This window comes from Thermochaetoides thermophila, assembly GCF_000221225.1.
Source record: "Thermochaetoides thermophila DSM 1495 unplaced genomic scaffold scf7180000011818, whole genome shotgun sequence".
NCBI lineage: Eukaryota > Fungi > Ascomycota > Sordariomycetes > Sordariales > Chaetomiaceae > Thermochaetoides > Thermochaetoides thermophila.
In genome coordinates, this window is record NW_006383034.1 from 749,512 (window position 1) to 774,943 (window position 25,432).

Here is a 25,432-nt window from a genome sequence, read left to right on the forward strand (position 1 = left end):
GCAACCTTGAGCCGACGACCGAGCATGGAACGGGCAACAAGCCATGCAGTGACGGAGATGGAGCCGGTCCTGTGTGAGCCACGGACGCTGCTGGAGCTGGCGCTGGCAACGGTTGACACACCCCACTGGCCTAGCAGTGGAGAGGGTCAGAGGCTTAGGGCAGTGGAGCTCCACAATCCACGGGTTCTGGGGAAGCTGGCCCAGTGTCTCAAGAGCACATTGAAGCTCGCAGCCAATCGCCGTGGGCTGGTTGATACCACCGGATGGAGCCTTGGCGGCTCCAAACTATCCACTCCTGGAGATGATTTCCACAGCGTCAGGGCTTCACCGGTGGAGTTTGCGAGGATGTTCTCAGTGTACGCCTGCAGATGGCTTGCTTGCACAGGTTGCGGGTGCGCCTCCGGTTGAGTGAGCTGCGGCTCCGTGCGAGAAACGCACTTTGGAAGTCGTGGCAGACAGTACCGTCAAAAGTCTTGATAGGCAAGATGATGTTGATTTCAGATCGAACCCCGATTCGTTGTATTGTCGATCTGCAGAATTTATACACGTCCACGGGACCTAGGATGACGATAGAGGGTTGAAAACAGACGGTGCGGTGCGCCAGCGATGTCGGAAGACGACGGCTGCTTCGTTGTCAAAGACGGGTGCGTGGATCGAGATAAGGAAATCGACTAAACGTACAGTATAACACACTGTGTAGGTTACGTAAGCAGACCCCGTGGACAGGGCAGGGAACGAGCGTTGGTCCAACCACTGTGGGTAGTGCGTCAGGAACACGCCGCAGACTCGTTCACTCCCACGCCCCATGCCCATGCCCACACACCCGCTGGCGCTGACCCTCTTCACCTTGGTCAAGACTAGAAAGCTTGAGGTGAGGTCATGGTCAGGTGTGCCGTGCTGTGCGTGCTGTGCATAGACTACGCTACTGTAAGTGGCAGCAGGTGAGTCCATATCGGTTTATCCATAACTGTTTCCGTTTTCTGCTCGGTAATTAGAGCATTGAGAACAGAGAAGGGAAGCTGGAAGAAAACATGCGCATCAACCAGCCATCCACCCTGGCTGCCTTCCGCCCATTCGCGATCTTTCGGCGATCTTCCGTCATGGGCATCGGAGCCGGGACGCGGCTAGAGCATGGCTGGCTGACTTCCGACTTTCCAGGGGCAAACGGGGCAACGAGGGTAACGATGATGCATTGATTCACACGGGCAGGACCAGCGCCAGCGAGATAGGCGAGACAATGGAGACAAGGGGGATTGATAACACCCACACTGTGGATGGCTGCCGTTGTGAACATTGGCAAGGAATGGCAGGGAATCAGGGACCTCAGTCAGGACACTGGCAGGTCCGGGAATCTTGGTTCTGCTTCCTGATAACACATGCACGTGTCAGGAGGACGCGATGTCTCAAGTTGCTGGAGCAGTATTGCCAACTTCAGACGTTGCTGTTCTGTGCCAGCCTGGCCTGCCATTTCAGTCTCAACGAGCAAAGTGCATTTGGACATCTGGACGTTCCAAAATGTTCGGGAACTGGAAACGGAACAGAGTCAATAACTCAGAACACGACGACAGCCTAGTAACCAGTAACCGCACGGAGCTGCGTGGTCGGGACAATCAGCGGCCAATGCAACGCAACGCAACCAGTCCATTACCCGTTCAGCGCTGTCAGTCATTCACTCTTCTCGGCGATCGCCAGTCGCTCGGATTGCGCTCTGTCATTCGGGTGCCTGCCAGGTAGACCATGACGCTGGTTTTATCACCGCTGCCTGGGATCAGGTAACCAGGCAATCCATATCTGAAGCTTACGTTGTTGATGGACTCGAGCTTGAGATGCACAACGTTTGAACAACGGGTTCACAGAAGACGGTCACCCACAGCAAGGATTGTTTCCGTCCCAAGTGGCTGTACCCGATTCATCCACTCGCAGACAAAAAGTACGGAACACGCAAACACACAAACTCCCGCACTACACAAGCTATGCGATCCCTCAGCAGTCACTGTATAAGCTATGTGTCCAACATTGCTGCTGTGCGGCCTTACACTAGGCACCACCCGCGAACATAGGCAGGTCTGGAATGTGACCACGAAACCAGGACATGCAGACCAGGACATGCAGAACGCCGACGGTTAGCGTGTGAGATGATGCCGAAACGAATGAGATGCTAACAATGGGCGGCCCAATCAGGGGCGGTAGGGGGCCAATTGGTTTCAAAACAACTGCAATTCAGCGAACTAAGCCATGATTTGCTGTTGGCGAAGTAGGCATACAAACTCCAGGCAGCGATGAGGTAAGTATGAGAGCAGGTATTTAAGGGAAAGATCGCAGGAGGGAACAAGCACGGAGACAAGATAAAATGTAAGGCGCATCAGCCATGCAAAGCTTCGTCCAGGTGTCGATCTCGATGTTTTAGTAGAAAATCGAGGCTGTCTAGATGTCAATTAAAACCACAATTCTCAGTCTCCAAGTCTTTTCGACTTTTATTCACGGAATTACTCAAGATAGCCATCGTTCCCAGCAACATCCCGCCCCTCTACCACATGGCCCTCCCAGAAAATGCCACATCGCTCCATGGCTCGTTTTCCCATCAAGTGGTGGCGATCTTTGCGGATGTCGGCACATACGTATCTATTAAGGCCACAAATCAGACCGCGGGATCCGGCATGTGCGATGCGGTTGGCGTCTGCAAGTAATCTACCCTGGGGGCAAAAAGGCAAAAAGCGACGAGGCTCGAAAAAGGGTGTCAGCGAACTGGGCACGAATCATGATAGAGAGGGATGGATGGGTGTGTGACCCGGGTCTGGCTTGAGTTCGGGACAGGAGAAAGGTTCTTACAAAGGATGACATGTCGAGGTTTGAGGAAGGTTGTCAAAAGATTGATTATTGATTATTGAGAGATTGAACCTTGTAACATGTCCTAGCAATGAGAAGGGTAATCTTCGATAATCCCCCTCGGCGTTGAAGTCCCAAGACTGAGCATGCTATCATGCAAAATAGACGATGTGTCCTGGCGTGGATGACAATGTCATATAAAGACGCCAGTACTTCAAATATCTACAATTGAAAAATCATAACCCTCTCAATCTCAATTCCCCCCTCCAGCGCCAGCAGCAACCTGCACCGTCTCCATTTCCCTCCCCGAAGCAGCGGCAGCCCCACGCGCCCCCCCAGAACCGCCACCACGCCCTTTACTCTTCTCCCTTCCTCCCCTCAAACTCAACTTCTTCACCCTCTGCTGCGTCCCCTTTCCATTCCCATTCTCATTCCCATTCTCATTCCCATTCCCATTCCCATTCCTATTCCTATTCCCATTCCCATCCCTCTCTCCATGCCCCTCGTTATTATTACCCCCACCGCCACGGCCCCTCCCCCGTCCCCACCTCTTCCCCTCTCTTTCCCGTCTCCGTTCCTGCTCCTCCCTCTCTTTTTCTCTGCGTTCCCTCTCAAGTCGTCTCCTCTCCTCTTCAGCCTGCACCCGCCTACTCTCAGCATCCCACCACTCCTGGAAGGCCTGCTCCTGCTGGATCTCTTGTAGAGACCGTTTGGCTACCGCCTCGCGAACGATCTGTTTGTCGCGGGACTGCTCAGAGATGATGTCCTCTAGGCTGAGGCCCAGCACGGGCTCGCGTGATTGGGACGGGCGGGGGATGTAGACTCTTGAGTGAGGAACTATAGGGGTTGTTGAGGATACAGATGATTGGGAAGGTCGCGAGGGGGTTGTAGACGAGGTTCCTGGTCTTGTTGTGGCGGCAGGGCTGCTACGAGGCTGGCCTGCGAAGCGTGTATCGGGGGAGGCGGTACGGCGTGGGAGAGGAGTCGTCGGCTTCGCAGCTGGGCCTGCGTCAGGGGCAACAATTTTAGGGACTGTAGGAGAACCTGACACGGGTTCAGCCGCTGGAGCGGTAGCAGGTTTCGCAGGCTGCGCAGGTTTGCCATACGAAATCTGCTTCCAGGGTGACGGCTTTAAGGAGTCGTTAGACCATGGGTTCTGCGGCTGCTGGGGGCTAGATTTAGCTGCCTGTAGAGCTGCCAAAGCGGCCTGCTGCTGTCGCTTCTTTTCCTTCTGGGACAGCTTTGTTGGAGTGTGCTTAGGCGTAACTTCCTGTGTCTTCTGAGCCGTCAGCCCGGCCGAGAGGGCTGACTGCTTGGTGGTAGCCGCCTGAGACTGGAGAATTTCGCGGAGATCTAGTTTGGACACTGGGGTCACGGTCTCTCCCCAAGGCTTGCCAGTCTTAGCTGGAGTCGAGGGAGCCAAATCGGGGCCGGCAGAGTTGGGTATGGATTTGGCAACCGTTGGGCTGGCTGGCGGTGAGGGGGCGAGGCTGAGACGGATCTTCTTGCCTGTCACCTTCCATGAACTGCCGAGAGAGGTAGGAGCTTGATCCAAGGCCGGTGATGCTTCAACGGATTTCCGAGGTCTCAGCACGGGACTGGACAATGGCGAGGTATCCTCGTCCATCTTGAACATCAGATCACCTTGGGATGACTTAGCCCGGAGACTAGGACTTGACGGCTCAGTAAGGTCAATCCGCGACGGCTTCCTGACTCTATCCGGAGTTGGCGTAACGGGACTGGCTTCCTCAAAGCTGCCACATCTGCCTTTGGCAATCGACTGTCGCCTCTCCTCTTCCCTATGTGCCTTGTATGCCATCTCCTTGATCCGGATCTGCCGTTCTTCCAGAATCTCCTCAGCCAACCAGGGGTAGGTCTCGTGGAGCAGCTCCTCGGCCCTGCCGCTTCTGGCAAACGGTGACTGGGCAAGTTGGTTATCCCTGACAACCTCATCCAGCTCAAGCAAAAGATCTTCATCCAGCTCGTCGAGCAGGTGATTCTCCAACATCGTCTCAAGCTGCAGGCAGATATACTCCAGCCCGACATCCTTAAACTCCGTGACTGAGCAAGGGCTAATGGCGTTCAAGAGATGCGCAATATTCCGGACGGTCACGAACCGGCCCATGACTTTCTGACAAATCTGCGACAGCCGATCCAACATAAGATAGTTGGCAATCGACATGACCTCCATCACAAGATCCAGGAAGTCGTCAAACGAGTCGCACACGGCATCGTCAAATAGCTCGGAGCCACAGTCGCTGTAAAGATAACGCACCACATACTGGAAAGCCTTTGGCTCCGCATGCTTCAGGTCGATCCGAATCTTCTCTGTGTCCGACTGCCGGCGACTGTCCAACCACATGCCGCCAGACCGACCATGGAAGAGACCCTCGAACCAGGGACACCGGGCGCAGACAAACGAGCTGTGTACCGGGACCTCGGCACCGTCTAACTCAATAAGAGCATCGCCATCAGCGAAGTAGCGATCATCCTTTATGGCCAGCCGGAAGTCTTGGTCCATAGTCTTCTTGGCATCCACCTGTGATCTGGCAGCCGCCTCAAGAGCGTTCATGCCGAGGCGCGTGGCAAGTCTCATAACCTCCTGGCGAATCTGGCGGTAGCGGTAGGCCAGCGACCGAACAAGACCCGTAAAGTTCCATGCCGGGATGACCTTGTCCTCGTAGGCAAAGAGGATGAGGTTCAGCAGCGAGATCAAGTCCAAGCCCTGGAAGCAGACGATGGCTTGGCCATTGACATTGGTGATGCTGAATGCCTCGTGGGTGTATGACCCCGCCTTGCGGAACTGGAAAAGCGCACTTCGCAGAACAGGGCTACGAGCAGACAGCAGCCAACCGTGGACAGGGATCTTGATGTCAGGCGACGAAGACGTGCAGACCGCTACATCCAACGGTTTATTCCGGTAGGTCCATGAGTTGATGTACTTTGCCAAGTCCCTCTCCAGCGTGGAAGATTTGAGCACTTCATACGCCACAGACCCGATGCGCTCCTCGATGCTGGGGTTCTCCCAAAACTTCCGGATCTCATCTGCTGGATCCTTCAACTCGGATGCTTGGAAGCCGTTGAGACAATTGAATGATGCCACATCCTCCCATAGCGTCTGCTTGCCAACGTTCAGTTGTTCCTTCATAATGTCCGAGTCCTTGCGGATGGCAGCAAAGGTGCCGAATGCTGAGGCCCTAACGGCTGAGACCTTGCTGATGCACGGCACACGTTGGAACTTGAAATCTTTTTGCTTGTAGTCCGACGCACACGTGGTTGTGTCCTTGGCCTTATTGCGTTTGATCCGCCGCCAGACCGCACCAGACTCGGTACTGATGATGACAGAGCCATGCTCGCCCACACCAACGGAGCGAACACCGTCATGCCTTGCGTGCCAGATGCACTGCGGCGGCGTGACAGCATTCTTAATCTTGGATGGGTTCGTTGTGGATGAAGCGGTGTTATTGGTGTCAACTTTATGATCGAGATTCATCGTGAACAGGTCGCCACGCCTTGAGAGAGCCGCGATGGTCTCTCCTCCCGACGTAATGTAGGAAATCTGATTCCATCCAGGTTGGTACCGCGTCGATAACTTGATATTGCCGACCATGTCTAGGCTCGTAAACGGGAACTTCACGATGTGGTAGCCATATGCAGTGAAGACACAAACGGTGTGGTTTTGAAGCAGGACTGTCGTCGCCTTGTCGATAGCTGTGACCATAACGATGGGGGATGAGAATAGGGACGTGGCGACCTTCCTTGGCGTTTGTTGGTACTCGAGAGACCTAGAATCAGCGTCCATCAAGGCCAATTGGCCCACATTCTTACCCCAGCAATACAGCGAGGAGCCAGTGTGAGCGACGGAGTGAATCGAAGAAGCGGCAATCCCAATGATGACCTCCTTTTTCAAGGGCCCAAATACCTGGCGAGGGACCGTGCTTATGGGGTCTTCGTCCTTCTTCGCCGGCTCGGGGAGAGTATACCCCAGTTGATGCTGAGCATTGCTGCCCCAAGTCCAGAGCGCCCCTGTGTCATCAATGGCCATAGTGTGATTTTGACCTAGGGCAACCTGGACGATCCTCTTGTCGGCCAGCGGCCCCTGAATGGGGGTGTAAGTGAAGCGCGTGTTCTCGTCTCCAAGGCCCAAGCGCCCACCACGGCCGATGCCACAAACATAGAGGTTGGACACCGGGTCCGTGGTCAGCACAGCACTGTGCAGTTTCGACAACACAACGTCTTGAATCTCGATAGGCCGATTTCGCACCAAGGTAGGAATCTTGTCCAGGTCCAATGTGGCAGGCTCTTCTTCGCCGATCGATTGCAGGTACTCGCGGTAGAACCGTCGTAAGAGGTGCTCGGGACGCTTCAGGACCACACGCTCTGGGTACTGGCGGTCATCTTCGTCACCGAAACCCAGCGATAGGTTCTTGTTGCTGCCGAATGCGTAGAGATCTTCTCCTAGGGCGGTCGGAACCTTGTTGGGGTGCCTTGTTCATTGTACATTATATCAGAGTCTGCACCAAAGGGACGGCAAAAATACAGTTAAACTCACACAGGAGTATCCGAGGTGGAGTCGCCCGGGTCGCTCTCAGAGCCGTCCTCTTTCTCATGCTCCGCCGTATCTCTGAGACACCGCTCCCCGATGGTCGAACTGTATAGGTCGAAGGGGCTGTTACCCTCGTGGTCCTTGGTCTTGATGAGCTGACCGACCCTGTTCAAAGCGCCATGGTGACCCTGGGCCAAGTCATTGCGTTCCTTCTCGAGGAGAAGCCGAGCAATTGAGATGTTACCCGCATACAACGCCCGGTGAAGTGCATTCCAGCCACTCTCGGGATCCTGTACGTAAATATCGATGGCTGGGTGTTCGAGCAGGGCCTTGACGAACTCGATGGCGTTGGCAGCAGTAGAAGAAGCGGCGCGCAACAGGATGGTGAGACCGGCATGATCGCGACTGTTGACCTCGGCACGCCCAAGAACGGCCTGACCATGACGCGCATTTCCCGAGCCTGCCCCTGCAGCTCCGGGGATCTTGCGCGACTTGGTCACATTGCGAGGAGATGTGCTGTATCCTGAACTCCCCGAACCTCCCGAACCTAAGCTGGAACCATGGCCCGCGGGTGAGAGCAGGCGACGGAACCTGTCGACATCGTCCTCCCAGTAGTATTTCCACAGCAGGTGAGTCATGTGCCGGAGAGTAGGTTCGCAGTATCTCTCGGATGCTTCGAGTGCACCTCGCTGTGGACTTGACGGAACACGGCCCGGTTTCAAGGTGCGAATCGAAGCTCTCGAGGAGGGCGCGCGAAAGGGATTCGACTCGTAGTGTGGTGCACACCAATGGCCGCAAATTTACTCGCAGTGGCGACTGAATCAAGGACACGGCTGCTTCGGGGGAGCAGACAGGGAACGACGAAATTGCGACTTTAAGAGCTCTACGTGGATCGGGTGCAGATAAGCAGCAGCGCTGTTCGTGACGTCAAGACGGGAAAGCGAGGGAGCTAGCAATCAGGATGCGCGTGGCTGAGCGGGCGGGATTGAGTGCGCCGGGCGTCGACGTTGCGAGACGGAGCTGACCAAGTGACCGGGACCAGTCGTGGTGGATTGTTGAGGGGTCCTGTACTCGATTCGTGGTCGTTATCTGGCATTTGATAAGGTCATCCACCTGCCCCGCGTCCTCCAGGCTCCCTGGCCGGCAGATCGATCAGAGCCAGCCAATCGGGACGCTGGTTGCACGCATGCCCTAGGTGACTCCACCGATGTGGCACTGTACGATTAGCACAACGCTGTTCGGAAGCAGACGTTGGATCGATGTTTACAAGATATTCGAGAGTAAAAAAAAAAAATCTCTTTCAGTTGAGTTTTCGAGATTACACAGCATCTCCAACACTCTCTACAATGAGAAGAAGGCATAATCATGTGCATGGGTATGAGTTTAAATATTCACATAGGCGACACCATGCCATTCCGAAGATATCTATCAAATGTCCAAATTGCGTTGTTAGCTGCTTGTTGATGGCTTTTGTCTGAAGCTTGAGTCAAAGATCAGTTGATAGGAAGTAAACTCAGGAATAAAAATGAGATAAAAGATGGGTTTTACCTAGAACAAAGCAACTGGGTAAAGGTCATGCGAGGGTCGAGGAAGTATGCATCATCGAGATGGACCGCAGTGTATGTAAGGGTTAGGGCTTAGTAGGTTACTGATCCACGCACCCCCGTGTGTTACAAATGGAAATCTGGGGTTGGACCCTGCAGCTCCGATGTCGTCAAGCCCCACGAGCATTTCTGCCAAAAGGCGCATGAAAGGTGGGGTGTGCAGCTGCTTCCATGTCACGGCTTCATACGGGCTTACCGAATTCGGTTGACGACAGCGCGCTCACCCGCCATTTGCGAATTGTTGGTGGCATTTCTTCTGATTCTTTAACTTTTTCCCTCCCCCTTCTTCGCTGTCATCTTTACTTGCCCAGCTCACCGTCTCGTCTCGCTCTTTGGACAGCGCACACCTCCAGACTCCACCATGGCGAACGACAAGGCCCCTCTCCCATTCGTGTACAACTTCGCGGCCGGTAAGCTCTGCCTCTCCCTGACTTGGATTATTGCTTAGCCTTGGAGCGCATTGTGAACTGTCGCAAATGCTCTGCTGGACTTTCAAGAGCTAACCATTGACACCAACCAGGCGCGATTGCTGGTATCTCTGAGGCATGCCTCCCAGACTCCCTAATTTGACCCAATCATATGCTAACGCCAAAGCGCATGCGAATAGATTCTGGTGATGTCGGTGTCCCTCCTGAATTTCGTTCACATGCTCCGGGCGCAAGCTAACAGTGGCCGAACGCAGGTACCCTCTGGATGTCGTCAAGACCCGGGTGCAGCTCCAGACAGGCAAGGGCGCCGGTGCGGATGCGTACAGCGGTATGATTGACTGCTTCTCCAAGATCATCAAGAATGAGGGGTACGTTGCCGGTCAGGCTGGAACGGAGGAGGGGTAACGAAAGTCGCGCTTTGGTGTTGACAGCTGGACAGCTTCTCTCGCTTGTACCGCGGTATTACTGCTCCGATTCTCATGGAGGCGCCCAAGCGTGCGACCAAGTTTGCTGCCAATGAAAAATGGGGCAACTTTTACAAGGACCTGTTCGGCCAGCAGACCATGAACCAGCCTCTTTCCGTCCTGACCGGCGCCTCGGCTGGTGCTACCGAGTCTTTCGTCGTCGTTCCCTTCGAGCTGGTCAAGATTCGTCTGCAGGACAAGGCCTCGGCCAGCAGGTACAACGGCATGGTTGATGTCGTCGTCAAGACGGTGCGCAACGAGGGTGTCCTGGCGCTGTACCAGGGTCTTGAGTCGACCATGTGGCGTCACATCCTCTGGAACGCCGGCTACTTCGGCTGCATTCACCAAGTCCGGCAGCTGGTCCCCAAAGCCGACACCAAGCAGGGCCAGATTGTCAATGACATCATTTCGGGTACCATTGGTGGCACTGTCGGTACCATTCTGAACACGGTACGCCCTCCGTTTTCGTTTTGCTTTAGTATAACATGCTGACAGCACATAGCCCCTCGACGTGGTCAAGTCTCGCATTCAGAACACCGTCAAGGTGCCCGGCGTCACTCCCAAATACAACTGGGCCTGGCCTGCCGTGATCACCGTGGCCAAGGAGGAAGGCTTCGGCGCGCTGTACAAGGGCTTCATTCCCAAGGTCCTCCGTTTGGGCCCGGGTGGCGGTATCCTTCTCGTTGTCTACACTGGTGTGATGGACTTCTTCCGCAAGATGCGGGACGGCACGGCGTAAAGGGGAACCGAGATGGGGTGTACATAGAGAGACAAACGGTTGTGCTGGTTTTCTTTCAATCTTCATATATAGATAGACATGTAACCCTGGGTTGGATATACTTGATATCTCTGGCCGGTCACCAGGGGCTGAGAAAGGTATCATTGCGGTCATGAGGCCTAAGCTTTAGGAGAGGTCATCTCCAGTCATAGATTGTGATTCCCTTGACACATGGGTTATTGTGCCCATCCCCAGGCCATCGTACCTGAAGCACATTGGCAGACTGCCTCGGCACCTCTCTCGATGTTGAAAGATACCACGTGGGGTTGTCAGCTCCCCTCATGCACATCCCGCACTGCATATGGCTCAGGGTAAAGAAGCCCCATTGGTTCCAGATGGCTTTCATCCCAGCTAGCTGCCTGCCAGGGCTTCATAACAGTCCGAATTTCCAGAGCTTCTGAACCCCAGATAGACATTCGGCCTACCACAAAGGGATACGAGGATCACTTTGACACGGCATTTGATGTCGGGAACGGCGCAATGTAAAGCCAGGGCCAGGGTTGTCTGCCCTCGATCGCCGAAGCTAGGGCTACCCTTGTTATCGATAAGTAGCCGAAACGCCCCCACAAAGTGGACCATACCCCACATGCATGGATCCCAATTCCTGGTGCACCTCATCTCACCAGCATGCATTTCCCTTTTCATGTTCATTTCTTCCTTATACAAACCGGTCGTATTTCACAACTCAAACACATCCAAACAACCTTTATATCATTTTTTCGGCGCGTAGCTGCATGAATGGCCTGGAAAATATGTCGCGCCCAATTCAGATGCCGCCCCCCCCGCCGTTGCTTCTCACGAAGCGCGTCACCGCCTTCCTCCGTGCAAACCTCTCCCCACCCATCATTCACACGGCGATGCTGACGACTCCATCCGGGAGCTTGCTCGCTCATGCTGGAGACATGCCCGCGAGTGCTCTACGTCGCCAATGCGCCGTCGCTGCCCAGCTGTGGGCTATTCAAAGCCAGGCGCGAGCTGCGAGAGCTGCTGCAGAGCATCATCAGCAGCAGCCCGGTGAAAGTGCAGACACTGGCGCGGAAGATCTTACTGCCGTCGCTACCCCGGGCGCTACGACAACAGTCAAAAGGCGAAAAGACAGGCCTCCTGTCGTCACAGTGCAGCTTGACACCGGCGCAGTCTTTGTCATCCGCCGCCTACGCTGCGGCATGCTCTTCATCTGCATGGGCGGCAGTGAAGGGAGCAAGTCCAATCCCAACGACAACACCGCAGGGCAACGCACACCAACACCATCTCACCTCCCCCATGGGCAACAACTCACCAGCCCCAGTCCAAGGACAGTACCCCATTCCTCACAAGCCCTCGCCGACCCCTTAGCAACAACCGACCTCCCCCCTCCGGCCCTCCAACTCCCTCATCACCCAGCTCCAACCTCCCACAGCCACAAACAAAAACCCTCTGCCTCCCCTCTTCTCCCAGGACAAAAAACTCCAACCCCGTCTCATCCCCATCCCCAACCGCCACGAACACCTCCTAGCGGCACTGGCCAACCAACATCCGGTCCTGGCTCCCCTCATCCCTCGGAATCAGCAATCAGCATCGCCAGCGTGGCAAGCAACGAGACGACGGCGACGTGTTCGACCATTACAGGGTCGAATAGTACCGTGTCGCTGATGAGGAGACAGGTGGAGGAGTTGGCGAGGTGGTTGGATGAGAAGCTGGCGGGGTTGTGTGTGCCGGAGGAGGGCATTGGGGTTGCGGGGACAGGAGTCTCAGGGATGGGGATGGGGATGGGCCAAGTCGGATACCATATGGGGGCAGGGGGGATGGGGATGTCGTATTCGGGGCAGGGTCAGGGTCAGGTTTATGGTTCGACATGAAGCTGGGAATAGTGAGTGGGTGAAGGGATTAGGGGGATTGAAAGGGAGTTGTGGGTTGATGGGAATGAGAGTTTTTGGATATACCAATTGGATACCTATATCATTCGGTGTGTGGTTTTGCCTGCATTGAGAGATTGGAAGCGTGAAGTGGATGGTCGACGCTGCCTCAAGTGAGATATCGGATATCAAAAAGACATCGGACTCTTCGGTCGCCCAACGTCTCCCTGAAAACCTTTTGGGCATGGGATTAGGGAGAGTGGAAATGGCCAAGCATTTCACCATCAAAGTAAACCCAACTTCCTCAAAACAGGTCTTTCGCTCAGTATATCTTCGCAACCAACTAAGCAAAAATAATTATATCTTGCTGCTGCCTAAGCAAAGCTAAACTTCAAAGCCAAACGAGGACTGCACCCACATTGACAATGCCGTCTGTTTCATTGGCAATAGGTAATAGGAATAATGCTTTGCTTCCCCATAGAAGTAATCATCCGAACCTGTCCATCCCATCCAGTCCAGTCCAGTCCAGCCCAGCCCAGCCCAGTCCAGTCCAGCCAACCCGATCCATTTTTAGTAGCATATGTGCATACGAAACCCATCCAATGCAGAAAGCAAAAACACCAAGGTGTGGCCATCCCACCAACCGTCCAATGCTTGTTGTGTGTTTGTCCCCTTTCCCCAATCGTCAAGTAAAACCATCACTATAAAAAGCCACGACAAAGCATGCAACAATGCATGCGCCATCTCCCCTGTCAGCATTTTCTTTGTGCAAGATGAAAGAGGCTAATCCCAGCCTCTTCTTGACACAGCCCTCACCCCTCCCCCCCCGGCCTTTCACTCAATACTCAACCTAGTAATCCCATCATTCGTTTCCACCATCCCCTGATACCCAACCCGTCCTTGCAGCCCATAATGAATACTCTTTCCTCGTCCCACAACCCCTTCACTACCCCCCTTGGCACTTAAATCCCCTACGCTCCCCGGCCTCGCGCTCGTTCCCTCACTCCTTCTCTCAGGCCCTCCCCATGGCGCACCCTCGCCAACCCTCTGCAAAGGGCTCTGCATCACTGGTGACCCGTGTACACTCATTCCTGGGCTCACAGCGCGGCGCTTGATGGAGGCGGGATCGAGGTCATCATCGGCACGGGCGCGGCGTTTTGAGTTGATGCGGCGGGTTAATTCCGCTGCACTAGGGCAGGAGGGGCCGGTAGTGTTGGTACTGCTGCCGGGAGGTCGGGGACCTGAAGACTGTTGGGTGTTACAGTTGGGGCCTGAACTAGACGACGCGGTATTCTGGTTCGCTGTGGTGGTGGTCTGGCTTGCGCCAGTCGAGCTGGCCGATGGCGAGCCCATGGTTATATCTTCCAGGCTTGAGCGCGCAGGATGGAAGGATGCCGGAGGCGGGGTTGTCACACGCCCACCGCCGACACTGCTTGTTTCGGAGATGGTGTCCCAGGGGGCTTTGTGACGATTGGAGTTGCGCAGGGCTTGCTGCTTGAGGGACAGACCAAGAGCATTGGCGCTCGGATCGACCATCATGACATCCTCGGACAATTCATCGAGACTATCATGGGTTAGTTGGGTCTGGCTGGAGCCAGCTGTTGTGGCGGCCGGGGTCGCCCGGGGATGGGGATGTGCTGGTGGGAAAGGGCGCGGTTCCAGGTCCATGTCGGTACCCCGTACTTGGCGAATGACCTCAGCCTCACGGCGGACCTCGTGCTCGATTGGTGCGCTCTCTTCCATGAGAGCGGCGCGGACGCGAGCAAAGCTTTTGATTTTGGGCTGGGGACAAGACCAAATCAGTGTGCAGTCACATAGCAGAGAACAAAGGACTCACCAGCAGGTTCCCCCTACGCGTCACAGCCCGGCGCACTATGCTTGGACGCACGGGACTGTCATGGGTGTCAAGCTTGCTAAGGCTGTCATCGCTATCGTTCCCTGAGATGTGAAGCTGGTTTGCGGCCCAACTGATGCTCTCCCTCCTGGAGTGAGGAGACATGTCCTTAGGTCCGACCAAGCCACTTGGGGGTGATCGTGACAGGGCACTCGCAAAGCCAAGAGGCCCGCGAAGCCGCCTCTTGGGCTGCTTGATCTTTCGTGGCCTCTGTCGCTGCTGGAAACTGGGATTGTTCAGGGCAGGAGAGCCTGCGAGCCATGGTGCTGCTCCGGACATACTAGGAGTCCCAGCCACGCCTAGCCTCGATGCCTGCGGTGTAGTGACATAAATCTCATCTATATCCTCGTCCATATAGTCATCATCGTCTGACGAGCTAGACGACACATCGGAAATGACAAGGGTGCTGCCGACAGAGCTTGAGACCTGCATTCGTTCCTGGCTGCCCATCATGGACCAGAGCGAGGTGGAAGCCTGGTCGGCGCCGCTGCTACCGTCGTTTCTTCTACTGGGGATGTTCATGGCCCGCGACCCGATGGTTGGAGACGAGTCGGGCGATGCCTGGCTGGCGAGTGTGGAGTGGTGTAGACTCGTGGCAGCACGTGAATAGTCCAAGCCGCGTGATCGACGCGGAAGGATGCTGGACGGTGAAGCATAGATGTGCGAGCCGTCAAGTGTAGGTGAGAGCGGGGCTGGCCGGAGATAAGAACCGGATTGCGGGACGGGAGACGCAGAGTCAGTTGTAGTGTTTCCGGTGGGCATCTGTAGCGAGAGGCCCCTCAAGAAACCGGCCCGGATGGGCGTCGATGGGTTTGCCGAGACTGAAGGAAACGATGAGAGCGAGGAAAGTGAAGACAGACCAGACCCGAGAGAAGGTTGCCCGGACGGCACAAAGGGCCCAGGGCCGGCCGTACCACTTGGCTCATGGTCCTTATCCCGGATGGTGATATCGTCCTTTGACCGACGCGGGGCCTCGATGATATGTGGTGACGGCCACAGCTTGGGTGTGTTGCCACCATCGGACAGCGAGCGAGTGCGCGACGTGGCAGTGCCTGGCGCCGATGTCGACGCGGGGCCGGCGGCCTGCGTGGCCTGCGTGTCTTGGGACTCAGTAACGGCGACCTCGTTGTCGGGGTCCATCGGACCGTGATGATGGAAGTTTCTTAATCTCTGTGATGCAGCCATAAAGCAGTGTGGCGCGTATAGGCTTGGAGGTATCCGCGTTACGGGCAATGCAACATTCGCGATGCGATGGAGCTGCGATAGAACGATGGACAACAGTGAATGAAGCTCACTTCTCAAAAACTAAAAGTTTGGTTGCAGGTCAAAAATTGCCAAAATAAAAAAAAATTGGCCAGCAATCGTGCCGCGAGCCGCAAGTCAGCAGAATAGTTAAATGCAGGCAATCACTGACAATTCAAATCGTCCCGAGCCAGGCACAGCTGGCATTCATTGGTGGGTTGTGGACGGTTGGCACACTTGGGTTCAGGCACTGGACTCAGTGGATGGCGATGGGCATGGGCGATGGAAGATTGACGCTCTCAATGGCTGTGAGTGAACTGCTTGGACGCATGGGCTGTTAGGTAAGAGAACAGCAAGCAGCAGAAGGGAAAGCTCATAGGGGAAAGCTCAGTTCCCGCATCTTTCATGTTTTGGCGTCCTGTCATGACAGCGCCCGTGACTCCCCGCCCCACAATGTGCACCAGGGTCCGCTTGCGCGGCACCTTAGCGCTCGGACCACCGCGTGCCAAATGACACCCCACCATTGCCAAGCCCAGTGCCCCGCACAACGGTGCTTCATGGGATCTCAATATTACGGATCACGCGTCGTTGCAATGACGTAAGGGGCAGACACGAAGTGAGAGGCTCACTGCTCTTTGGAACGCACAACACTCTTGCTTTTGTGAGCTAGAACATAATTTTAGTTGGTAGATATTATCAAATTACTAACAAATGTTTCAACAAACTTCTTTAGAAGTCTCGTTCACGAGTCGGGAAAACTCAAACATGAAATGGATTGCTGTGATACAGAACCCCTAACCCCGCATTCTTCACACCTTTCCCCTTCGGTGAGCTCCCGTCCTAAGCCTTATTGCTTAGTCTAATAGCATAGAATGTAATGCTCTATTTTAAAACAACAAAATATTCTTGAGCTCATTGGTAGCTTTGCTAAGGTTTTCTTTTGAATCACAAAGCTATTGTGAGAAGAGTATTTAGATAACCGTTTTGTGAGTATGATCCTCAGACACGCCTGCCTTTAACATGATAAGGTTATGAGATTGCTATTCAAGCATTGCTCAGTTGATTCAAATTGACTTGATTGAACATCATCACACTTGGGAAATGGAGATGCACTCTGATGATAATTGACTCCTAATCCTCTGTCTTCTCATCCCCTTCGTCATCCCCCTGCTTTCTCTTGAAAGTCCCGTCCAAAATCCTCAACTTCTTCATCCTCTTCTCTCCAACCTCATCCACCTTCCCATTTTCCCTAGGAATTACCCCAACCTCCAGCATTGTCTCCATCTGCTGCTCTATCAGCTTCTTGAAAACTCCCCCTCCTTGCCTACATGACATCAAACATGTCCCTGTACATCCCCCCTCCTCCGTCTCCTCAAACCACAACTCGAAGCGTCCCCACATGCGGTTTAACACCTTAGTTGCGTCGTTCGCCCACATACTGTTGCCCTGCAGCAGGAACTTTAATTCCTCCTTGGGATCGTCTGTGTAGGGCAGGCTTGCTATGGCTGGTTCGACGACGATGTTCCTGAAACCACAGCCATGGTTGCAGTACCCGTCGATGTTATCGTACTCCATCCATTTTTACGTGGGCACATATGCAACCCGTTTCGGGTCTGGTGCATTCCTCAACTAGAGGTACAGGTTCGTCGGCCATGAGATGGTACAGCATCTTGTCAACAGCCAAGTAATCGCAGCCTGTCGTGTAGGGGCGGAGTTCCTGTCACCCTCAAAGTCAGCATCTTCCCATTTGATAAACAAAAACGCCCCCTCTAGTGGAAAAAGGAAGACATACCTTCTCCAACCGCAACCCCTCCCTCCCCCAGCTAAAATACCTCCTCTCCAACTCCGTCAACCCAACCCCTTCCTCCTACCCCAGCTCGGGCCCAACAACCAGCAAATAGGCCGGCCTCTCTCCATCACTCAAACTCGCACTCACCAAACGCCCCTCCAGTCCCCCCTCCCCAAACCCAGCTTCACCGTTCCATGCATCTCAACCCCCCTCGGCCGACGCAAATACATATTGTCAGCACAAATCCCCCATGCAACACGGGCATCCACTCATCCTCGCCTTCCCTCTCCGTCCCATCTGGATCGAGTCTAGTCATCTTTGCCAGCTGGTCCTTTTCTGCTGAACGTCCCCCTCAGCGCTAGGTTTTATGCAGACGTTTGATGCGTTTCTCTCCCGTTTTGGAGTCGGTGATGGGCTTGAAGTTGTAGATTACGCGGGTGCCTTCGTGGAGCCAGGAGAGGGCGCACATCAGGGAGAGGAGGGGAGGTGCCAGAGGAATGATTCAGAGATGGGATTTGGTTTGGTTGGGGAGGCGAGGAGGGAGGAGAGGGTGCCGTATTCAGGGCAGTCCCAGAGGAGCATGCGGATGGGTTTGCAGAGGTTGCTGGGTGGAGCTTTGGCAGTTGGGTTGTTGTGGCTGACGAAGGACACGGGGACAGAGACGAGAGTGCCGTGGTCTGAGATAAGGTTCTCGTAGTCGAGGAAGTTGACGGCTGATCTGACTGCTCCTCTTCTGAATGACACGCCGAGCTTCACGCGGGGGTCATGCGGATTGGGTTCTTTAGCTTTACCCTTCTTCTTCCTGGTTCCGTTGCTACCGTCCTGCTTAGTCCCGCCGAGGTCTTCCTCAGTCAGGTCGGCAATAGCTTCCAGGGGCTGACCGAGAAGCAGGTTGCGCATGGGGGCAGCAGCGAACGAGATAGATGTTGTTGCCGAGATGCTTCTCGACGAAGTAGCTGATTTTGGTCCAGGGAGCGTAGAGCCCGGGTATTGGACGCATCCCCAGCTCAGGGATCTCCTCAGCGTTGCTTTCCATGGCTGACGTGAGTTCGCTTCAGAGAGAGACTATGATGATTTGCGGGCTGAAGAGAAGTAAGGACAGGTTAGGGAAATGACTGCCCGTGTTGTAGACATGATGTTTGGTAATAGTATCCTCTCCTTTGCATCGATTGTAGCTGAATTGATTGACTTCTGCTAACTAACGGTCGTTTCTTTGTCTGGTGTGACTATATTCCTGGATCCGGCCCTTGGGACAAGCTTTTGTTTGCATCTGGGAAGCCTGGTGGCTAAGAAGTTATGCTTGTCTTGAGCTCGCAAATGGACTAAGAAAGCCCTCATGTACAAACCTTGTATCTTGAACTCGTTAAAAATCGTCACAACGCAAGGAGTTCAATCTTTAATGTGGATGCAATATGTTGCAAGCTAATAGTCAAAGCCCTTCAGGCCCAACCTGTATTCTCTTCTTATCCATGAGTAGAACGGGTATCACTACTCGCTGACAAGCCACTATACACACCAAACCTCACTCAATCCTTCGCCCATGGCGCCTTAGTAACAGAAAACTGGTTGCTCGCTGTCCCCGGCGTACCCCGAGGGAAACTTGTCGGTGGCGGCGGGCCCGTGTTAGGAATCCCGCCTTTTGGAACTGGAGGCATAGGCCGAGGCGTCACAGTTCCTGGCCGAGATGAATCAGCCCATGGGGCCCTGGTCGGCGGGAATGCTGTACCCGGACCAGCAGGACCCGGCGTCCGAGTGGCAGGCTGTGCCCATGGCGCAGCAGTCCCAACCCCGGGCTGGGGAGCAGCAGGACGTGCCTCTGCCGCAGAGCGACTCGCCACATGGACCGAGGTCGGGGCTGCGCTCGCCTCGGGGTCCAGATCCCAGGAATAGAGGGAGCCAAAATGGAAATGCTGCACGACGGGGAACTTGGCCAACACCTCGGCATTGAACATCTTGATCATGCCCTTATTGATTTTGCCCCAGCCGTCTTTGATTCCAGAGATGTCATAGAGTAGTGGGCTGTGCTCCCAGAACGGGCCTTTCTTGACGTCGTTGATGAAGGCAATGGCAGAGAAGTACATGTTGGATTCGCGGTAGTGCTCAACTAGCTCTGCCTTGGTGATGGCCGAGGGCTTGGGGGCACCTTGGACCGAGCCCTCTTGCGGCATTGGCTCGTTATCCGTGATAGCGCGGGTTAATTGTGCCGAGCCGAAGATATAGGGCAGGAAAAAGTGGTCATCGAGACCCCAGACGCCATGCGAACCAGCAGGCTCAAGGTTGTACGTCAGGATTAGCTTGCGCACGACCTTGAGATACCTGTTCCAGTTAGTATCTTTCCTGAAAAATAAAACCGGGAGAATCATGTCAAGGATACTCACGGCTCAAAAACCCCAAACACTACCGCCCTCTCAACATCCCCTTCCTCCCTCTTCTCCCCCTCGTCCTCCTCAAAAAACCCCCAGCTTCCACAACGCCCCCAAGAACGCTAGGAAACTCAATTCATGCCCCGTCCCATAATCCAACCTCTGCGAACTTCCCCATCCCCCCATGAAATACCCCTTCACCTCCTCCAGCAGCCCTTTTTTTCCCTCTTCCGTCAACCCCTCCCCCCTTTTGCTATTTAGCACCGGCCCCAATACCTCCTCAAGCAACCCCTCAACCCTCTCCTCCACGAGCGCATACCACTTCCGAAACGCGACATTCCCAAACCTCCTCGGCCCCTGCTCAGGCGGCGCCGCTTCCATGACCTTCTCACACTCTGCTAAGACCGCCTCGCGTAACTTAACCACCGTGTCTGGGTCCTGGCGGGGGGCATTCATTGTAAAGATGCGAGGGCGCTTAGAATCGGGGTCGCGGCGTGGACAGAGAGCCCGGTTCAACTGGGAGATGAAGACACAGATATCGCGGTAACCGAGGGAAGACTGGAAATGGGTTAGGTCGACGGCAGTGTTGATGCATTTTTGGAGGGGGAGGAAGGTGTGTTGCGCGAGGGAGGGGATGGGGATTAGACGAGGGAACATCGGAGTTGAGGATGATGTTGGATCCGACATGCTTGGGGCGGCGAAGGGGTGAGAGGTCGGAGTGGGAGTTGGGAGCTGAGATCCGGATACCGGTGGTGTGGACGTGTTGGCGGGAGAAGGGGACGCTGAGGTGTTCGCGGGAGGGGCCGCTTGCGGCGGCGGGGGATCCATTGTTGCTGTCACTGCGATGGGAGCTTCTCGTTTTGATGACTTGTCTAAAAGCAGGAAGAAGGGCTGAGAAGTGCTGAGATGTGAAAGCAGAAAGCAATGCCAGTCAGTGTTGAGAGTTCGTATTCGTGCTGAAGTCGATGATGGAGGAAGCGAAGTTGGGGAAAAGAGATGCGAGCCCAGCTGCAGCTACAAGGAGTGCTTACATTCGTGCCTCAGCCTTCCGTCAGGCCAAGGTGAGGGCGGGGGAGGGGTAAGCAGTGGGGTGGTGGGGTTGACCCCGAGCCTTTCAGTCTTCGCCCTCTCCATCACAAACAAGCTTGGGCGTGACTTCGATCATAACGCTATAAGCTCCTTTGATCCGCGCTTGTGGTCGCAATACCTTAGGGTACTGACAAGAAGCCGCCAAATTTCAAGAAGTTTGTTCCTTGGCGGGAACATGGCAAATGTGAGCTCAAGGCTAGACGCTCCAGGAACCATAATTTAAATTTAGAGGGTGTATTTAATAAGTTTGTGTTTTACTCTGTAGTACTTCTCAGATCAGACATTTAGGTAGCTTCCACTTGTCAATGCATGCATTAATGTCGTTATTTACCATGACCTAACCAAATTCCTTACCTTCTTAACGCCAAATGGCATATGCGCAGCCTTCCTATCCCATCCACACCCGTGTAGTGGCCGTTGACTTAACAATAGAAGAAAAAAAAGGAAATGAAGAGCATGCAGAAAAGGTACAAAAAATTATGCGAAGAACCAACGCCGCAGCAAAAAAAAAAAATCAACCAACCAACCTCCCAGACAGCCCTCAAACCATACCTAAACCCCAACATCACAGAGAACACCATAACCAAAACAAAGCAAAAAAACACAAAGTCAACCATAACCCACGGTCCCATCACCTCCCCCTTTTCTGTTGACTCTCCTCCGCAGGATTAATAAATCTCCCCCGAAGCGTTCCCCCCGAGCCTTCGCTCCCAGCCTCACCCCTCGCCCCAGCACCAACCCTCCTCCCCGTAACAGCAGCATGCACCTGCTGATGATATCCTCCACTCCCATACCCAGCCTCAGCGGCAATCCTCGCCGCCGCGCCCGTCCCACTTCCACTCCCATACAACATCTCCAACAGCTTCCCCTTCTGCCGCGACCTCACGCCCTCCAGGTACATCCCGACATCCTCCAGTCCCTTAATCTGCTCTTCTAAAGTCAACGTGCTGCTATTCACGCTCCTGACCAGCGGAGAGACTAGCTTCCTGCGCAGGGCTTCCAGATTCGCCTTGAGCGCGAGCAGCTTGTGGTTATGCTCGACCAAGATCCCCTTGTTGCGAACCGTCTTCTCCCGTACGTTAAGCAGCAGTAAGCGGTTGCGCTCATACTTGGCTACTTCGGACGCCTTGGGTCCCAAAATGCGGGTCCAGAGCGAAGACAGAAAATTATCGTGCATCTCGTCCTGGAGAGATGCCTCCCGGACGACGGTGCGTGCTAAGTTCAGGAACTGATGGTCGATTGCTTCGAAGAGGGCAAACAGCGCGAGGGAGTGCTGCAGTTCAGAGGAGACAGCTTCTTCGAGGACGGTGAGGAACTCGTTAAAGGTGCGCTGGAGGGTTTGCTTGGTGCGCTGCGGGGTTGATTGGCCGAAGATGGAGGTTGCGAGGGCGCCGAGGCGGGTTGGTTGGCCAGTGACGGGGTCTTCGAGGATGCCGAGGGTGGAGAGGAGGTTGTGAATGTTGTCGAAGAGGGAGGAGAAGGGGAGGGGAGGGAGTTGTTGGACTTGGGAGAGCTCGCGGCGGGCCCAGTCCATCACGATGAGGATCCTAAGTCAAGTCAGTACGAGTTTATGAAGAGTATTACAGCAAGAGAAGTGTGGGCTTACCCATCAATGTCGCCATCGACATTGGCAAAGAACTTGGTCAGCTCGATGGCAAGCGTCTTGAGACTCTCGCTGAGCTCATCCAGCTCCTTGACGATGATGGGAGCTGAGGTAAGATTGCTAGTGCGTACGCTCTCGCTCAAATCCCAAACAGCAACGCCCGTAGCCTGCAGATCGCCTACCTGCTGGATACCATTCTCAGAATAGTAGATCAGAGGCTCTAGCGATCGCGCAACACCAGCTACCTTGACCAGATCCGGCACAGGTCTCATCGCAGCCGGCTGGCAGGACCAGCGCAGCAGGGCATATGAGAACATGGCGACGAGGAACGATGCAAACATGGACGTCCAGCTGCGCGTCATGGCCTGAAAACGGCCACGGACGAAGTTAATTGCCATCTCGATGGGCTCAGTACGTTGCTGGACCTCTGCCCGGACGGCGAAGCGGATGACTGATATTGGGAATATGTCAGCCCCGACCCCCTCATTTGATCGAAAAACACATAAAGAAAAGAGTTGGATAATTTTTTTATAAAAAAAGTTGATTAAGCCGGGGGGAAGGGTCTTTGTCTTACAGTTATCGTTAACCTCCTTTGATCTAGCCGAGACGTCTTTTAACCTGCTCAAGACAAAATCATCTGTCTCTTCCTGTTTGATTTTGATGCCTACATCGCCAGTATGCTGCTGCGCATTGTGGTATTCCGGCTCAGGACTCCTCTCCGGAGATAAGCTCCCCGTCGGCAGTCTCGTTCGGATCGCCTGCGCAAGGATATCATCATCGCCCTCATCGGCGCTCTCATACTCAGGACTTGTGTCTCTTGATCGATTATCGTCATCGACATCATCGACATCATCAACGCCATCAAACAACGCAGCCAAATCGGCCTCACCCTTGCGCCAGAACCCGCTGCTGCGGTCGCCGTTGCCGAGCCGTCTCCACGCCGGCGGACTGTAGCCACCGGCGGAAGCCTCCGAAGATTCCGACTCGTCCATCTCGCTCGCCACGTCGCTGCTGCTCCGAAAGCCCGAGTGGGCTGACGCTGTTGGCGGGTGGTGGTGATGGTACCCGAATGGCATCTGCGCTGCCTGCGCTGCCGGACGATTGCCAATAGAGGGCTCGAATTCGTCCAGTGAGGCGTCGAGCTGGTCGAGAGGGACGATGCCCCCCATCGTGGCTGTTGTTGTCGTTGTTGTCGTCGCTGTCTGTGCCATGACGACCGGCACCTGCTGCTCCTGCGCTGGCTGCCCCCCGTTTACCACTGCTGCTATTGCTAAGGTCTTTCTTGTTTCCGCTACTGCGATGCTCGTGCTTGCTACGACTTGACTTCTCTTTCTTCCGACTTTCTCTTTCCTTATCCCTATCCCTATCCTTATCGCTGTCTCTGTCCTTATCCTTTGCCCTCTTCCTCCTCCTTTCCCTGTCCTTTTCCTTACTGCGAGCGTCGCCGGTTACTTGCTCGCCAGCGCTTCCGGAGAGCCAGCTGGTATACCACGGATAATTGGTGATCAGTGGGGGCAAAGGCGTATCCTCGATATGTCGTCGCTTAGGCTGCCTCGGATGATCGGATGTGTCGTTCTCGCTATCGCTGCTCTCCTCTACAGTCGGCTGGTTCGATTCGGACGCTCGCTGCTGCCTTCTTCTGCGGAACAGTACCAATGACCTCCAGCGTGAGGAAGCCAAAGGCGGGAGATACAGGAACAGGAAGACTAGTGCTAGCACGAATGTCGCAACCCAGGTGCTTGGAGCGATAGAAACGCTGAACAATGATAAGTTCACGTTATTGTGGACCGAGAAGAGCGACGGCATCAGATCGGCCACACGCAGGGTTGTCGGCAAAGCGTGTGTGCGGTGTCGTCGCCCGGCAGAAGGTTAATCAGATAAGCGTGCGATAAGAAGGATGGAAGTTCCGGACCCGTTTGCTTCGTCTGCCAGGGAGAAGAAGACGATGGACGAGACCCGACTCCCGAGCTGGTGGAGGAGGGGCCCGGGGCTCTGGAGTGGCGCGTTACCCTGCTTGGAATGGCGTGCCCGAGTGGTATGATAGCTAGTGGCCGCTGTGATTGGGGCGATAGGCAGCAGCCGAACAGCGAGCCAAACAGCGAAACAGCCAACGGTTTCTGGGGTGTTTCTATGCAGCTGTGGGTGCTGTTTGCGGCCTTCCTCAGGGTGGAAATAGAGATGCCGTGATGCTGCGATGCCACTAGGCCCGTCCTTCCCCTGTTCACAGGTGATCATGGAACTCCCCGCAGCTGTCAGGTGTCTCACAGTCGCTCCCCGCGCGCACGATTCCTAGGACGCTGCGGGCACAAACAAAAATCAAAACCCTGGTCGCGTTAGCAAGGCGACTCCGGCTCTGCACTTTTCAAGCAACAAAATGCCAATGGCGCACTCAGATCGGGCGCTGCAGTTGTGGGCGTGGACGTGGGCGTGGGTAAAACGGATTATTGAACTGCGAGCTACTGTGGAGGTGGAGGTGTTGCAAGATGACAGGAGCAACTGGGCGCTCAGTACTCTGTAGCAGTTTCTCCATCCCACCTCTGCTTCCCGTCACTGCCTAATGAACGCTGTTCGCCCAAGGAATGCACCAGAGACCGGCCTCCCCCAAAACGAGAGGTTGGGGGGCACAAACCAAATATCGACGGCAGCAGAGTCACGGCATCCGGCAGTTCTCCACGGGAGCCAGCCATTTCATGCATGCCATTCTGCCGCTCACCCCTCCTTTATCCTCCCTGCAAAGCTTTTCCCTTCATCTATCCCGGATCCCCATGGAAGCTTTTTGAGGTGTAGAAGACAACAGATATTTTACATCACTGACTCTTATTTTGACCAAGAGCTTTCATCCCGGAAGGAAGCATGACGTCGAAGGGCTCAGGGTTCGCTCCGGGAGGACTCGGATACGCAGCCTTCGATTGATCATGTGGATCCTCTCCGCTTCTCCGCGAACCCCCGGGGCCCACTCATCCAAGCCAAG

General features: G+C 54.8%; 6 protein-coding genes across 6 annotated transcripts; 2 read left to right on the forward strand and 4 right to left on the reverse strand.

Annotated features, from left to right (window-relative positions):
* Positions 1 to 3,079: 3,079 nt before the first annotated feature.
* Positions 3,080 to 8,010, reverse strand: CTHT_0042320 (uncharacterized protein; the record flags this gene model as incomplete). Its single annotated transcript, XM_006694570.1, has 2 exons — positions 3,080 to 7,313; positions 7,379 to 8,010. The coding sequence occupies 2 exons, from the start codon at positions 8,008 to 8,010 to the stop codon at positions 3,080 to 3,082; spliced, it is 4,866 nt and encodes a 1,621-aa protein (XP_006694633.1).
* Positions 8,011 to 9,337: 1,327 nt separating this feature from the next.
* On the forward strand, positions 9,338 to 10,607 carry CTHT_0042330 (putative mitochondrial 2-oxodicarboxylate carrier protein; the record flags this gene model as incomplete). Its single annotated transcript, XM_006694571.1, has 5 exons — positions 9,338 to 9,386; positions 9,497 to 9,508; positions 9,646 to 9,772; positions 9,844 to 10,318; positions 10,371 to 10,607. 5 exons carry the CDS (start codon positions 9,338 to 9,340, stop codon positions 10,605 to 10,607), a joined length of 900 nt encoding a protein of 299 aa, XP_006694634.1.
* An 809-nt stretch (positions 10,608 to 11,416) lies between these two features.
* CTHT_0042340 (uncharacterized protein) lies at positions 11,417 to 12,484 on the forward strand (the record flags this gene model as incomplete). Its single annotated transcript, XM_006694572.1, has 1 exon — positions 11,417 to 12,484. The coding sequence occupies one exon, from the start codon at positions 11,417 to 11,419 to the stop codon at positions 12,482 to 12,484; it is 1,068 nt and encodes a 355-aa protein (XP_006694635.1).
* An 831-nt stretch (positions 12,485 to 13,315) lies between these two features.
* On the reverse strand, positions 13,316 to 15,515 carry CTHT_0042350 (uncharacterized protein; the record flags this gene model as incomplete). The annotated part of the gene is made up of 2 exons (XM_006694573.1): positions 13,316 to 14,263; positions 14,319 to 15,515. The coding sequence occupies 2 exons, from the start codon at positions 15,513 to 15,515 to the stop codon at positions 13,316 to 13,318; spliced, it is 2,145 nt and encodes a 714-aa protein (XP_006694636.1).
* A 2,359-nt stretch (positions 15,516 to 17,874) lies between these two features.
* Positions 17,875 to 20,597, reverse strand: CTHT_0042360 (uncharacterized protein; the record flags this gene model as incomplete). The annotated part of the gene is made up of 4 exons (XM_006694574.1): positions 17,875 to 18,362; positions 18,995 to 19,722; positions 19,785 to 19,868; positions 19,963 to 20,597. The coding sequence occupies 4 exons, from the start codon at positions 20,595 to 20,597 to the stop codon at positions 17,875 to 17,877; spliced, it is 1,935 nt and encodes a 644-aa protein (XP_006694637.1).
* Positions 20,598 to 21,489: 892 nt separating this feature from the next.
* On the reverse strand, positions 21,490 to 23,630 carry CTHT_0042370 (uncharacterized protein; the record flags this gene model as incomplete). The annotated part of the gene is made up of 3 exons (XM_006694575.1): positions 21,490 to 22,405; positions 22,465 to 22,912; positions 23,036 to 23,630. The coding sequence occupies 3 exons, from the start codon at positions 23,628 to 23,630 to the stop codon at positions 21,490 to 21,492; spliced, it is 1,959 nt and encodes a 652-aa protein (XP_006694638.1).
* Positions 23,631 to 25,432: the final 1,802 nt, after the last annotated feature.